Source organism: Melopsittacus undulatus, chromosome 3 (assembly GCF_012275295.1).
Source record: "Melopsittacus undulatus isolate bMelUnd1 chromosome 3, bMelUnd1.mat.Z, whole genome shotgun sequence".
NCBI lineage: Eukaryota > Metazoa > Chordata > Aves > Psittaciformes > Psittaculidae > Melopsittacus > Melopsittacus undulatus.
The window spans coordinates 106,592,361-106,608,719 of record NC_047529.1 but is presented as its reverse complement, the minus strand read 5'-3'; the positions used below and the strand labels follow the sequence as shown (position 1 = coordinate 106,608,719).

Genomic DNA, 16,359 nt, shown 5'->3' with positions numbered 1-16,359 from the left:
TTCCTCACTCCATGCAGGGCAACCTAAGAGTTAAACCATATATATATCCATATATATATATCTCCAAATGCTTCTTGAATGCCAACTGGCTTGAAGCCTTGACCCTTTCCCTGAGGAGCCCATTCCTGTGCTGGATCACCTTCCCCATGTGGAGCTTTTCCCTGATACCCAACCTGAATTTCCCCTGAGGCAGTTTGATGCCATCCCCTCACCCCCAGTAGCCAGACAGCAGCAACAGCCAGGAGAGATGAGCCCCTTCCTGAGGCAACTGTGAGAAGGACCTCCAAATCTTCCTCACTGCTGATACTCAGGGGTATGGCAGTGCTTCCTCCACACCACAGGAGCAGTGATGGCTGTGCAGGCACAGGAAAATACAGCTGAATTACAGTAGGGCATCCACAGGACAGAAAAATACCTCTGGAGCTCATGAGGCACAGCTACATACTTCTTAAAAATGTCACCCAGGCCTTTCTATTCCACATACAGACAGATGAGCATTGCCTTTTGTGTCCAGCCTGGGCCTGACCCCACTTGGCCAGGACAAGCAAGGGGAGCCCCAGCAGCCAGACGAGCCAGAGGGTGTGCAGGTCTGCTGTGGCCTTCAGAGGTCAGAGCAAGCTGGCATGAGCTGCAGCTGCCCACAGAGCACTGCTTGGAACCAGACATCATTGGAGAGGTGAAACATCCAAAATAAAACAAACTCTGCTGCTGTATTTGCCTTTAATCCTGTGCATTGTGGAGGTTTCTTGTCTCTAATAGCTGGGGCAGCAAAGGGATGGGACCAAGGGCTGTTTCTAGAACATTCCCTGGTGCTTCGGAGCATGGTCACAGACACACCGTAGTTTCACAACCGTTTTAGCCCCACAGAACTTGGCACAGCCATTGAGAAGTATGGTGCCAGTCTTCTCTCTACCTTCAGCTGTGGCTGCTGCTTTTTTCCCCATCAGTACCATTCAGCGTGTGTGCTTGACTGGGGAACTGGAGCTGCTGAAGACTGACTTGCCAAAGAAGATCACTAGGCAAATCCCAGAAGTGACACTAGCAAAGCATACGGAAAAAAGACATAAAATGTTTGGGGAGAATGGGACCACTTGTTGCAGTACCTGCACCAAGGTAATACGGCTTAAAACATTGCAGGGTTAAAGCATTAGGTGCCTGCAGCATCCCTGTGCTTTTTTTTTTCAGCTGCGCTTCTTCTCTTTGCAGGTTTATCTTAACCCACTTCTTTCATGTGCAGCTCTCCCCTCTCCTTGGAAACCCACCTGCAACCTCTCTCTTAACAGAAAGAAGATTGTAACTAAAATAATTAACTTGGGAGCAAGGCAGTGCAAGGGGAAGCCTTTATGTGTGTCATCCTAATGGCATTCTGAAAATGTGCACTGAGATTAATATTTCCTTTTTGGGAGCAGAACACTCTGTGCCTTGTATGGATTTGGGAGTGTTTTGCTCCCCCCACCCCTCAACTCATCAATGCTGCTGTAAAATGATCTGGCTATCTTGAAACAAGGGGTTTATTCTTGTGCTTAATTTTAGGACCTGATCTCCTCTCACATGCACACTCAGCAGTTTAAAACACAGGAGAAGTCTTCATAGAATTCTTGTGACTTGGCATGTGAAGTTTGGGCTGGCAGTCCCTTAATGCTTTAAAAGCTAGTGGATTTTTTCATCCTAAGCATATATAATTTAAGATGGTTTTAAGAATGATTTTTGTGTTGTCTTATCATAGAATAGTTAGGATTAGAAAGAACCTTAAGATCATCTAGTTCCAACCCCCCTGCCATGGGCAGGGACACCTCACACTAAACCATGCCACCCAAGGCTTCATCCAACCTGGTCTTGAACACTGCCAGGGATGGAGCATTCACAACCTCCCTGGGCAACCCATTCCCAATTATCATTTGGACAAGTTGAGGTTTTAAGATACAGCTTGATGTTTAATAAATGTAAGCTTTATGTTCTGTATATTTACTGTATTACTAAGTAGAATATATTAATAATATGCACTGTATATTTTATATTATGAACTACAACTATATAAATAGCTTTATAGTTAATAAGTCTGCTTCAGCAAGTAGGCTAATTCTGCCACCTTCCAGGTTCTGATCCACATCCTTCCCCAGTGTATCTTGTGTCATTTTTCTGAGCATGAATCACTTTGTATTAAATTTGCAAAAACACAGACCACACTTTCACTAAATCCTCATACAGGCTCTGTAGTGGCTTAACTTTTCAGTTACTGTCAGGTAGTGTGAAGCCAGACAACTTGTATCCTGGGCTGCATCAAAAGGAGCATGACCAGCAGGTCAAAGGAGGTGATCCTGCCCCTCTACTCTGCTCTCATGAGACCTCTCCTGGAGTATTGTGTGCAGTTCTGGTGTCCTCAACATAAAAAGGGCATGGAAATGTTAGAACAAGTCCAAAGGAGGCCACGAGGATGATCATGGGACTGGAGCACCTCCTGTATGAAGACAGGCCGAGAAAGTTGGGTCTGTTCAGCCTGGAGAAGAGAAGGCTGCGTGGAGACCTCATAGCAGCCTTCCAGTATCTGAGGGGGCCTACAGGGATGCTGGTGAGGGACTATTCATTAGGGACTGTAGTGATAGGACAAGGGGTGATGGGTTGAAACTTAAACAGCAGAGGTTTAGATTGGATATAAGGAAGAAGTTCTCTACTGTAAGGGTGATGAGGCACTGGAATGGGTTGCCCAGGGAGGTGGTGAATGCTCCATCCCTGGCAGTGTTCAAGGCCAGGTTGGATGAAGCCTTGGGTGATATGGTTTAGTGTGAGGTGTTCCTGCCCATGGCAGGGGGGCTGGAACTAGATGATCTTGAGGTCCTTTCCAACCCTAACTATTCTATGATTCTGTGATTCTATAATACTTCCTGAAAGAGAGGAAATAAAGTTATGTAGAGTCTCTTGCATGTCAACACGCCAACATTTTGTCAGTGTTTTAGGGCTCATACAGGATACAAACCTGCTTATTTGGGTTACAACTCATATAGATTTCTGCAATGCTTGTAAGAGTTAAAAAATCTTGAAATAACTTTAGTTTTGATTATACCATGTTAGTATGTATCTACACTGAACAGATTGAACCTCTCAGCTTACTACAAGCTTATGAGACCATATGCATATCATGCTCCTAACTGATTGGAGTGTGGTCTGTTGAGGATGGCAAGTACTCCGAAATTTTAATGAAAGTATGTGGAATATTTTGTTTGGGCTTTGTATGAAAGCAAAGCAACACCAAGAACTGTGGTGAAGAGCCTTAAATACAAGGGAAGTTGTAGTAGCAAATGTGAGAAAGAAGAAATTCAGGAAAGGGGAGAAAGTGACAAGCAGGAGCTAACAAGCAGACATCTGGGAAGACAGGGATGGGGAAGAAACGTAGCAGCAGGGGTTGGAGTTGTGTAACTAGGTCAAGAACTGCCATGTTAATGAGGAACATAGGAGCAGAGAGGAGGAATGTGCTCAAAAACTGAGGATAGGAGCAGAAGTTGGGTGGGAGGAGAACAGATTTGTTTTATTAAGTCAGTGTAATCAATGGAAAAATAGAAAATGCCTTCCCACATGGCACGTTTTCTTCTGTAGGGCGGCAGCAGTTTGCTCACTTTATGGATATTAACGTTTTTTTTAAGAGGTCTGGTGTATTCACACAGCTATTGCTTCATTCAGGCTGCTGGACGCCAAGGTAAAGTCTTGCTTGCTTAAAGGTCTTTTTTTGAGAGGCATTAAAAAATAAATGGGGAAAGAAGCCACATCGAAATTTCCTTTTAGAATGTGCTTAACAAATGTAAATTTCACAGACCCATGTTTTGCAGCTGAGACTTTTGATCCTTTAGTAACTTAATAGTTTTTGTAATAGAGTCAGGTTCAGATATGAATGTAATGCCAGTTTAATTAAATCAACATATTTAAATTGACCTTTTGTAGTTTAACTAGTTTGGGGCTCACTAGTGTTCTGTATTGCATAAAAAGTTGGTTGAGAAACCGTCTCTAAAATCTACATCTACCTCATAATTCATTTGTAATACTATGTGTTGGGTATCTGATAGCGATCATAAGCTGAAGTTCAGAGGCAAAAGAATGTGATTCTCCCTGGGAAATGAGAAGTAGAAGCAAAAGGAAAATGGATATAAGACAGAACTAAAGAAAGTACAGCCTCTGTAGATTTTTCTCTGCTAAAAGTATGAGGACCAGACTAATCTTGAGTAGTTTTTGTAGGCTGAGCATATTGCTCAGTCAAGCTTTCGTTAAGTATTTTCTTTCTGGTTTTAATTTCAAGAAAAAAATTAACTAAAAGTATTTTCAAACCCACAAGAAAGCTGGAGTTTGTAGACATGTAATATATTAATTAGGAGAACTGATGTACTTGGGGGATAAAAAAGGATGAGAGTTCAGACAAATAACCTTTCTATTGGAGTCATAATACCTTCCCTGAAAGAGGACTGCAGGGACTGGATAGCATGTTCTCTTGCTCAGGTTACATACTCTCGCACAGCTGTACTCAGAAGTTAGCTCCGTGAAAAAGCATTTATAAAACAAAAAGGGAGATTTCAGTTAGATTACACGACTTTTGCTAATTCTCTATTATTTTCTTATAGGATGTTCGGAAGCTCTACGATGGAGAATCAGCTTCCATCATTAGGAGGGGCCCAGTTGTGATGTAAGTTCCAAGGAATTCCTTAGATTTTAGTATATTACCACATACTTACACTATGATAAAGATAATTCAGTGAAGACATCAGTAATGTCTCTCTGTGTCTCATTAGTTCAGCTGAGTGAAACATCCCTGGCACGACAAACTGCACTAATAATGTTGATGCAGAAGTAAAACACAGCTCCCAAAGTGTTTCTTGTCACTTACAGACCACATACTTGTGTCTGCCAGGGTTATCTAAAGCAGAGTTTGATTTGCTGAAGCACAGGACTATAGCTTTGTGTGAGAAGGCACAAAGGAAACCCATAGATTAACAAGGAGGGTACATTTACAGTGATGAGGTCTGCTCAGACCTGCAGTCACTTTACAAAAAAAAGGAATCGTGGGGGCTGATCTTGAAGTAATTTTGTATTTTTCTTAAATCCTTCTGGTTTCATTCTCTCTTGAGTCCAGAGGGACTCCTAGCATGAGCTAAGCCTGGCTTCTTGTCAGCTAAGAAACAGGGATGAGGCAGCAGTAAACCAGCAGTGTTGAATTAACTCTCCATGTTCTCTAAACATCCAGTTGAGATGAAGGTTCAGCATCACTGTGTGGCCAATCAGTGTCTTAAGGTTTCTGGTAAGGAATGGGATTTTGATTGCTGAATCCCTGTTTGCAACAGCTAAATATCTATGCACTTAACAAGCATGTTTTTCAGTTTCTTCCCTTCTTTTTCTTACTGACCAGCTCCCTTGTGGGGCTGGATTAGTGGCTGCAGGCAGAGACAGCTTTCTCATACTGCTGTAATTGCCTTAGCCATTTGATTACAGAGGATCTTCAGTCAGATCTGTGCTGTGGTAAATTAACAGGCATCCAGAGTCTAGTGAATGAATGTAAATTAGTTATTGAGAGGAATATCAGCTGCGTATGGTGCATATGAAACACTAAATTGTGCCAGACTATGTTTTGTTCAAATATACTGGGGACTAACAAATGACAAAGTTTATTTCTCCTCTTTTTAAGATACAGTGCAGACTAGCTTTAGCTGGATAGATGTTAAAATACTTGTGGGACAAAAGATTGGCATTTGAAGTCCATGGAAAAGAATTTTGAGTGAGGAAATTAGAATTTTCTTCCAGCAAGTAACTTGAGAAGTTGGAGAAGCTTTAGTTTACTGAAGTTAATGAATTCCTGGTTGTTCTGGAATAAACGAGAGACTTTTGTTTACTGTGAGTGATGCTTGTGTTCAGCAGTATTAATGTCACTCTCTGCTTTTATAGAATCATTCTTTGAAATTGTTGCTAAATTATCAGCTTAAGAGCTGAATAGGTTGCAGCAAAATTGATGCATGTTTCTAAAGTAGTTTCTGAGTGCTACTGGTTCCTGGGTGCTGCTGGCTCTGTATAATTATTAGCTTACTGAGTAATGTGGTTGAGTATGTACTTTGCGCAGTGGGAGCACGCATGATTCTCGCAACCTAGGTAATGGGATTAGTTTACAGAGAGAATGCAAGCTGAGCAAGAAATATATTTTAATTAACTTTAAGGTTACAGATTCTGAACCTCTGATGTCTCATGTGCTTGCTTCCATGCATTACCAGTTCACATCTACAGTGACCAATGAAGTTTATATTCATTTTGTACAGAAGTAAGTGCTTTCACAAGGCAAGACACTGGCTCTTGTGCTTCTGAGCAAGGTAAATGTAACTCAGCTGTTCCTCATGTTGGGAAAATTTAGACTTTGAGCTGTGGCACAGGAATGTGACAGAACACAGTTTTTTGTTTAGATTTGAAATCAACATCATCTTTGTGTGAATAAGGATGTGTATGTCACAACCCAAATGGACTTCAGCTGACAATGAAACATACCTTTCAACAAAATCTGGCCCATTCACATAGGGACACGATGATGTTCTTCATTAAGCATGCACTGATATGATAAACTCCCTGCAGAGAATTACAGCCGAAGAGAGCCATTTCAGTTGCCAGACACAGATGTTAGTGAGCAAAGCAGCTTATCACCAGGAGGAAAGTATATATATTATACCACCTCTCAATCCTGAAGAAAACCTTCACAGTGAAAGAACTGGATTTGACACAAGTTGTGGCAAGCCACCATGGCTTTATCTACGACTGTCACTTGCTTAATGCTTCTTGATGTAGTGTCTTGAGTATGGCACACAGCTTTTGCTTTGGAAATAGTCACTGGGATAATATGGGATGTCCTAGCTAATTTGGTTAGCAGGTTCCTTTAAGGATTTAATGAATATCAGCTGCAGATTTTGGATCTAGTGGGCTTCTTTTTTTCCATCTGGGATGAAGACTCACTTGTTGCTACATGTTTTCGCCATGTTGTGTGTTTCCACTGCAAAGTCTGCTATCTGATCTTTTAAAAATGGATCAAATAGCATAAAAATACATTAAATAGTGAAAAAGATTAACAACCACTGGAGGGCAGCTGATGGATTAGCAGAATTGTATGAAAGTGGTGAAGGTATTTCCTATAGCTACTTTTTTTCTTTGTGAGGAAATTTGACAACCTTGCTTTGAATCACTCTCTGGAAAGGCCTTATCATGGGCTGGGGATTAGCTGTATGAGGTGCCAGAAGTTCAGTGTTGCTGGAGAGAATCCAAACATGTAAAGCTGCTGTGCTATGCCCCAACCCGCAGAGGTTAGGTGAGCAATTCTCTAGGCGTTTTCCCTTATTCCCGCCCCCCAGCAATCTCAGTTCCAAAGCTTTCCCTTTCTGCGCTGTTGAGTCGTACCTCTCACAAAGTAGAGCTCGGAAGTTTGACGTGGTGGAGTTTTAACAGTAGGTGGCAGTGGACAGCAAATCTAAACCAGGTGGCCTTCTGCTCCTCTTAAATTGAGGCTGTTGGGCTGATCTCTGACAAACTCCCTCTGGAATTACTGTCTTAGAAACGGTCTAAGCATATGTTTCACCATTTTTTTTTTGCTGAAGAATGAAAGAGGTTGTTAAAATATAAACAGCTTGCAGGTACAGCATTTTAATGTATTTTTTATTCTCACAAAGTATTGCAAAAGAGACGTTACCCGATACCTGCTGCCTTGTAATCCTCCTAATTGTGCAAGGGCTGTAAAAGATGATTTGGCTGGTCTGGAGGCAGTTTTACTCGGGCTTGTAGAGAAAAGGATGAGACATTACTGTTAAAATGGCTTAGATATAGCACTGAAAGAATTAACCGAAGTTTTGGAGTGTTAAGAAGCCTGCTGAAGGTGGGAAATACAACAGTATCTTCCTACCCCCTCTCCCTATGATCCCATCATATGGAAAGAAAAGATGATGCTGTTGATTTCTCCTAATTGTCATTACCACTGCTGTCATGTCTTTCTGCTACTGCAAGTTTCTGTGGTTCAGATAGAGTAGATTTCTTGTGGAAAGAAGAATGATTCAACTACATTTTCTTGGTGGTTTGGTGTTACTTTTCGTTTTCTTGGATACTTTTCAAGCCATTCCATGAGTATTAGCTTCCTCTGGGCCCTTGCTGTGATTGCTTCTAGGGAGCTGCATGTGGTCTTAGTCAACTGCAGCATGCTCCATCAGGCTGCCAAGAGTAGTGGGAAGCAGGGAAGAGGTGCAGAGCTTCAGCTGCCTGCAGTGTTGGCTCCCAATCCCATGGATCTCATCTCCTCTTCCTTTCTGTGGCAGCTCTGTATATGCAGAACTGAGAAGTGCTGCCTTTTGCCAATCCTCTTGTGCATGACTCAGTTATCTCCAACCGCTGACACTCCGGAGGTTGAACCTGCGGTCAGAAACCCTCACGTGTTCCTTCCCACTGGTGGGGGGGGAATCATCTCCTCCCTGCTCGTAAACCCTAAAATCTTTCCTGTCATTAATAACCCACTGTGGGAAATTCGTGTCATGCTTATCTAGTGAAATCACGTCTGAATTGCCTAAAGGGGCAGGAATGTAGCATGCTGTAGGGAAGAGATCAGTGCTTCTGAGCTCTGCTCAGGCAATTTTGACCCTGCTTTACCTGCAAACCTGGCGAGGGTTGTCCCCTCTGTTGGACAGAAGCTGTGATCTGAAGAGTGTGGCCAGATGGCACAGAGAGCCTCCATCACAACATATGAGTCATAGAGCCTGGGCAAAAACTGGGAAAAAAATAGGTGCACCCCTTGAAGCTTCATTTCCTTAGCAGGGATGGGGTTGTGGCTTTGTGTGGAAGGTGTAAAAATTAGGAGTTGTGCCAACGAAGACTTCTGTGGATTGACCAGTGGGAGGCATGCCCTGGCAAAATGTAGCCACTGTGCTCGTAGGTGCATCTGAAACCTCTTTTCTAGCTGATTCATATCTGTTTCCAGTTTTATTTTGCAGGCTTAGAAATTGTTATTGTAATATTGCAATTCATATTACTGTGAGGGTGGTGAGGCACAGGCACAGGTTGCCCAAAGAGGTGATAAAAAAGCTCTGTCCCTGGCAGTGTTCAAGGCCAGGCTGGACAGAGCCTTAGGTGACATGGTCTAGTGTGAGGTGTCCCTGCCCATGGCAGAGAGGTTGAACTAGATGATCTTAAGGTCCTTTCCAACCCCAACTATTCTATTGATTTTATGATTATTAGAAATAACTCGTGTCTGTATTGGAGGAATACATCTAAAGATCATGCCTCTTGTTTTATTCCTTTACCAGCTATATGCTCCTTAAAGTTCAGTAGAGATTTACAGGAGGATTTTGGTTCTCCTTTGGCACGTGCCTGTAACATTTTCATTTTGTAAAATGCTTCAAAAGTTGAGTTAAAACAACAAATACCGAATGAAACCTGGGGTTAGAAACCTGCTGTGGGTAGGTATGCCAAAGTGTCCGGGCAGCGGAAGAGCGACCCTGAGTGAATGGGAGCCACGAGAAGAAGCCGGTATTTATTTATTAAGCTCTTGCTCTGCTGCTGAGATGTTGGGGGTGTTTCGGGAGCGCGCCCGCGGGTACAGCGATCACGGCTTCGCCCCCGGCATGAGGGTTGGGGTTACCCGCGGAGGGGTACGGGGCGGTGCTGTGACGCCACGGTGTTGCCGAGAGACACCGAGCTGTTTTCGCGGGGTACCCAATAGGCGTCGGGGGAGGTGACGTCATGCAGCCGGCGGCGCCTTCTCATTGGCCAGCCCTGGCAAGGGGGTGGTGCGAGTCCCGCGGGGAGCGGTGCAGGGAGGGGCTCGGAGGTCCGCACGGAGGGAGGGTGGCCTCGGGCTGCCCTGGGGCCGGGGGGGAAACAGACAGATGTATGTGTGTGTGTGTCAAAGCTAGTCACGGCTGAGGGTATAACACTCGGTCCCAGCCTCCCGTCTCGCTCCCCGCCGGCTTTGGAGGACTTCTTCCGAAGGCGAAGCGCTCACGGAATGTGAGCCGGAGCGGGGAGGAGTTGTACAGCTGGTTTAAATCAGTGCGAGGCACTTCTGGGACGTGTTTTGATTATCCATATATTTCATAAACGCTGCAGCAAAAAGAAAAAAAATCTTAAGTTTTTCTTTGCTGTAATTAGACAACTACAAAAATAGCATTTACATCCTCCTTTTTTAAGCCCCCCCCTCCGCCCGCAGCTGCAGCAGTTTTCTGTTAAACAGTGTTCGGTTACTGCACAGGGCTTCCCGGGGTTTTTATCAACGCTGCTTAAGTTCTTTACTGCCTTCGAAAAAGTGATGTTTAGATAGAGATCAGGTCTGAGTTTTGTTCTCCCTTCATCTGAGAACTTTTAATTCTCTCCCCTTTTATCCTTTTTTAATTACTGCGAAGATTTTAATACGAGTAGGGAAAGCAGATGGAGCTGGTTTTCCTACAGAGAGCCCCATAACGGTGCTGGTTTAGCACAAGCTTGTTCTTTCAAGCCTTCTCTGAGCTTTTGAAGTGCTGATAGTAAAGTGTGCCGGCTTGAAATGGGTGTCCCATATACTGGTGTGGGTAAGGGAAAACTTCCTTAGTTTCCTTCTTAAGGGGGTGTAAAAGATTTGTGGGGTGGTTGTCTTTTGAGGACAGCCCAACCTTGATACGGGTCTCTTAAGACTTTATTTCCGCATCTTATCGCTGTTCTGCGAGGTCTGACATGACCACTGTGGCTCGACTGCCAGGTCCGACTAAAATCAGCAAAACAACGAAGCGTGCTTCTGGCAGGGGCTGCGCACACAAGAGCGGAACGGGGTTGACAGGCAGGCTCCGGCGTTGAAGCCTGACCTTGGCCAGCTTCCCGCCCGCCTGTCCGGGGACGCTCACCCTGCAGGGCAAGGACCGGTGCTGTGCCCGGAGGCCAGTTTCGGGGGAGGTGACCCCGTGCTGATGCACACGTCCCCCGCAGAACCTCCGCCCCGGGAGCGCTGACCCCCACTGCGAAGGAAGCAGAGCCCCCCGGCGGGGGCAGGAGGCGGGCCGGCCCCTCCCGGGGGTGGGCGGCGGGCGGGGCGCGGCGGCTCCTCCTCGCCGGGCCGGGGTTAGTTTCGGAGCGGAGCCGGGGGCGACTGCGGTGGAGCCCGGTGGGAACAAAGCGCAGGACGGGGTGGTGAGGCCGGGAACGGCATCTCCCGCAACAGGTCTCGTCCTCCGCGCGTCCTGGTGAGCAGCACAGGCCCTTCGTTCCCCCCTCCGGTCGCCGATCTCCCGCTCCGGGCGGTGGAGCCGTCCCCATGCGGTTCGGCTCCAAGATGATGCCGGTGAGTCCCGGGCGGGCAGGGCCGCGGGGGGCGCTCGGCTCGGAGAGGCGGGTGGAGCCTGGGGGCCGCCCCCGGGGCGCGGAAAGTTGGAGTGGGGCAGCGGGAGGGAATCATGGATCCTGGCGACGTGGAGGAGAGTTGTGGGGAGACTCTACTGCCCTCCGGCTGTCCGTCCGCCCAGTGCGGGCTCCGCAGCCGCGGTGCGGCCGCGCAGGGGCTTCCCCTCCCCCTCCCGGCTCTTTTTCCTCTCTCAGCTCTTCCTTTTCTTTCTCTCATGCCGGGATCAACTTGTTCGACGGGCCCGCTGGAGTGCAGCCAGCGCGGGGGGCCCTTAGCGCACGGGATCTGTTCCGCTCCGAGGGGCTGCGGGGTTGGATGGGATAAGGCTGCACCCTCCGGGGTTGTTTCCCCGCGGGGTAAGCAGGCACCTCCTTTGAATCCTGCTTTTATTCTCTTCCATTTAATGGCATCAACTTCTTGAAAGTTGTTATGAGCCGTGCCGCCTCTCCTTCTCCTCCTGGGGGGTGGTGATGGTAGTTTTCGAGCGCCCGGACTCCCAAGAGGAAGATGGTGTCCATGTTGTTTACGGTTCAAAGGGATGATTTGCTCTCCGGGGTGGGTATTCCCATCCTTGCCTGGGAGAGTTTCAGTATATGGTGGTGGCGTGAGTTAAACCTGCCCTGCTCTGGGAAGTGTTTTGTATTAAGGTTTTCACAATGGACTGTAAGGACCACCTCCATTCAGAGTTCTAACATGAATTCTCAAAGTACACCGTTGTTGTCAGCTGAAGTTGGATGGAAGCATAGCACAGCAATTCTGCTTAGTTTTCAACACAAATATATGAAAGTAGTGACAAAAAATACTTAATTTTCTTAAAAGATATGCCTGCCTCTGCCTGGTTTTACCAGCAGGGATGCCCCATGAGATCTATAAGCTGCTGTTCTGAGAAACTGGAATATGTACAGAAAATCCCAGTGAGTTTAATACCTGTTTAGGCTGAGCTGAAGGTATTCTGAAACGTTCTCTCTGCCACCCGGCCCCAGGCGATGTAGCCTGCCTTACTTCACTTGCTACCCAGTAGTTCTACATGCATATGCGGTCCACTAAACAGCACTCTTCTATTAAAGATTGTTTTCAGTTTAACTCTTCCAGGAGCTGACTGAAATAAGCAAGGAAGGAACTGTACTGCAAGACTGGAAGGTGAAACTGGGAATCTGTGCTGAAAGGATATGGGTGTCAGGGATGCTTGTTTTGCTGTCCCTGTGAGGTTCTTCCTCTGCAATTAGGAGGAAATAATGAGCGATAATTGGATCTAGAACACTAGAGAAGGAGGGGTGACTGTTGTAACTAATGAGGGAGGAACAGACAGAATACGAGCCCAACTACAGATTAAATAGCCAATGTATTGTGCAACTGTGGTGTTGTCTGCCTATGAAAACTTAGAAAAACAAGCAGTAAATGTAACAAGGTGTTAATTCAACCCATGTCACAACCGGATCTCCAAGAGATGCTATTGCTGCCCAGTTCCTTGTCACTGAGTTAGAATAAAGGAGAAAAAAAGCAGGAGCAGTCTTACCTCATCAGGGGACAAGTTCTGGAGTATGCATTGCCTTGGTGGCTCAACTCATTGGTGATCCTGGGGTTTAACCCCCAAATAAAGGGATGGAATACTGCCTTTTCACACTGTGTTTCCTGTGAATAATGAAAGCTTTGTGAAGGCTGAATGTGGCTGAAGGAATGAAAAATACAAGTATTATGAATATTAGAACTTTAAGTCAGCTTTAAAAAAAAAAACCCAAACCAAACAAAAACCTAATTTTTGGCTTAGTCTCCAGGGTCATAAGATTTCCAGCAGTGCAGAAAGGTGCTGTAGAAGTGCTCTGGTTCACTGTTTATAGGGCACATAACAGCCCCATGCCACTTTGAAAGCATTTTATAGTAAATATATACTCTCATGAATATGAATACGAATGTGTGGAAAACACAGTGCCAAAAGCAAGTCTTAATGTCTTACTATTTATCTTTTTTTTAAGTATTTCTACATATTTCCTCATAATCTTTTAGTTAAACCCCCGCCCTCTCATTTCTATTTTTATAAAGAGATTGAACAAGTTTGGAGTGGGAAGAGAAGGAGGGTTTGAAGAAAGGAAGGAGTGGGACATATGAGTGCTCTTTCATGCAGTATTGAGGTGTTTATAGACTTGAGTATCTTTATCTGTAGTAGCAGGCTGACCCTAAACCATCTGCAGAATGTTTTGTTCCTTGCTTAATGCTTCTTAAGAGGTCTCATTCTCTTCCCCACCCTCCAAATCAAATTGTCCTTCTAAGTTTTTAACTCTTTGCTCCAGGTCTGTCTCTCCTGTGCTCCAGAAGGTAGCATGGACAAGGATTAAACAGCATGGCAGGGCTCGTGACTGGAAATGCACGATTTCAGCCCGGATTTCACCTCTGAGTAGCTGCCAGTGGAAAGCTTGGAAGCTGCTGTAGCAGTATGACTACCCGTGCTCTTGGGGGGGTTGCCCTGAGATGGGAATGTTTTCCTTGCGGTGATGACAGACAGGGCTCAACTGCTGCTGTAACCATATGTCAGGACAATGTGATTAAAAGCCTGCGTAATGGTGTAATATGAAGTAATTTGTGTGTAGCTATACTGATGAAGGTAATAACAGGGTTAATGCTGGCAAGCTGTGTGAAGTCTCACCTTTCATCTGGGAAGGAAGGCTTGTGAGAGTGTGACTGGTACTGTTAAATAGTGAAAAGGAGATGGAAACACTTTCTGAAATAGCATATTTTTCTGCAACATAATTGGTCTCTCTCCCTTATTTTGCATTATTACCCTAAAGATAAGCATGCATTGAGAAATAATTTGCATCATTATGCGTACTGGATAAATGGCTTTTTGCAGGCAGTGGGAGGTAACACAGATTGAGCTACACTTTAATGCCCAGAGAAGTTTTTGGATCAACCCCCCTTCAACTAGATAAGAGTCCATTGCAGTTTGTTTTGTGTGCAGTAGTTATTGGGAGCCTCCTTGAAATTAGGATGGATCCAGATACATTGTTAGGGTTGGGGACTAACTTGGCAAACTGGAGAGTGCTTAAATTCATAAATTAGTTTTGCCTTTTAGCATCAGAAACGACTTAAATTTATGAAACTGAAGTTTCATGGTAATTCTGTGTTCTTTTCTAATCAAGTTAAATTGTGCTTTAAGTGGAAAGATACAACTTTAATACCATAAGGAGCTGTGCTTTCCTTCTAAAGTCTGCTGAATGCCTTGTTTCAAGTGGTCTGCTCTGAGCTGTTATGTCCAGTGAGCACTGGATTTAAAGTGAATATTGTCATTGCAGAATTCTTGCTGCTTTGTGGATGTTTGGTTTTTCTGATGTATTTTTAACCTTACAAAACAGCCCCAAACCCTTAAAATTAAAGCTGTTTTGCTTGTTCTATTAGGTAATTAATTGGAGTTGCCATATGGATTCTGCATTACTGGAGTAGTAGTAGCCCATCTTGGGGCAGTTTTCTTAGGAAATGCTTTTCTTGCAGCTTAACTAAAGAATTTTTAACAGAAATAAACGTCTTGTACTTGGTAAGATGAGCAGCTATGGGTTTATAAACAAACTGACCCCCAGGAGAGTTGCACAGCCTGTTCTGATACCAAGATCTGCGCTCTAGTATCAAAGCCCTGTTTCCTGTAGTCTTTTAATTATTTAAGCTCTGATCAGGTTTATAGGTCATTAACACTGTTTTTCTTGTCTGCCTGCATGAGTGGGACTTAAGACTGAGGTCTTTTGAGCATGTGCATTATATCTTCATCTGGTGAAGTATTCAGTATCTGTTGTCTTTTCTTTTAACTGAACTTCCATTTAATGTTAATGATTGGAAAGTTTGAACACTGTGATTGTATTCAAACATTTTAATGTGGTATTCAGAGTTTAAGTATTTTGTCTAGAATGCTGAATAAAGCTTAGGGGATGGTTCTGCTGAGCTTTCTTACCTCTAAACTTCTACCTCTTGCACTTCTCTTGCAAACCATCATTATGCACATTAGGAAATACTGCCTTGAAGTTCCCAGAGTACTCCTTTTCTTTTGTTGTTTTTTTCCTTCTTTTTTTTTTAATCTTTCCTGTTGTCACAACAAGGTATTTCCCCCATCCCCCTGTCCAATGAATTATTATTACAGGAATAGTTTTAAATGCATTTAATTTCTCAGATGACTTTTTAAATATCTTAACCTTCCATCTGCAATTTGTGTTGTATTATGCTGTGGCATGTTAAATATCTTTGTTTCTTTGTGTGGTCTTCATCAAATGGGGGAAGGGCAATATTACAAATTCATACCAGACCAAGCTGTGGAGGCCATGGGAATAGCTGATTATGCTGCTTCTGATCTGTTCAACAGTTCAGGGTGCCTCGTGGGGCTCTTGTATTTACCGTTTCGAGGGCTAGTACGCGGTGATGAAGTTTGGGATGGGTGGATAATTTCTTCTTCCAAGTGTTGCCAGATGGGATCTCCGCTTTAGTAGTGAGCAGGTCTGCTTTGTAGGATTAATTTACATGCAAGTCAGTTGAACTTTTAAAGAGGCAGGTATAAAGGTTATTTCAGCAGAATAAACTAGCGGAATGGCAATGTGCCTAGCATTTCTTTCAAATTATTGATTAAGAAACTGTCTTGAAAGTACTCCATTTGTCTAGCCGCTGTCCTTGTTAGCAGTCTGCCTCAGGGACTCTCCTTTCTCTCCCACTGTGCATGTTACTGAGCTTGTTTAATTATGGGCAGAGTTGTGCCTCGCCTGCTGTACAAGCTCTGAAGGGGGAGCTGGGTAACCCCTGGGCGACTGACTCAAGTTACCTCCCGTGGCTTGATGGCACAGCTGGAGGAGGACTTCTTGCTTCCTTTTGTGTTTGCCTACTGATAACAAAGGGAACCCCCGGATCCTTCTGATCTGTAGGCTTTTACTTCCTGTGAAGTGTAAAAACTTACTTAATGCTCTGGAAACTGGAAGGTACTCCTATTCATGAGGTAACGGGCAGATAAAACTCTTTTCTTTGCTCTCAGTTTTATTATC

At 44.5% G+C, this 16,359-nt stretch overlaps 1 protein-coding gene across 1 annotated transcript in view; it reads left to right on the top strand.

Moving 5' to 3' along the window:
* The first annotated feature begins 11,096 nt into the window (after positions 1 to 11,096).
* The window catches only part of TP53BP2 (tumor protein p53 binding protein 2), a 47,723-nt gene continuing 42,460 nt past the window's right edge, over positions 11,097 to 16,359 (top strand). The window contains exon 1 of the mRNA XM_034060469.1: positions 11,097 to 11,293. Coding sequence (XP_033916360.1) covers positions 11,267 to 11,293 — 27 coding nt within the window. The 5' untranslated portion in view covers positions 11,097 to 11,266. The remainder of the gene's footprint in view (positions 11,294 to 16,359) is intronic.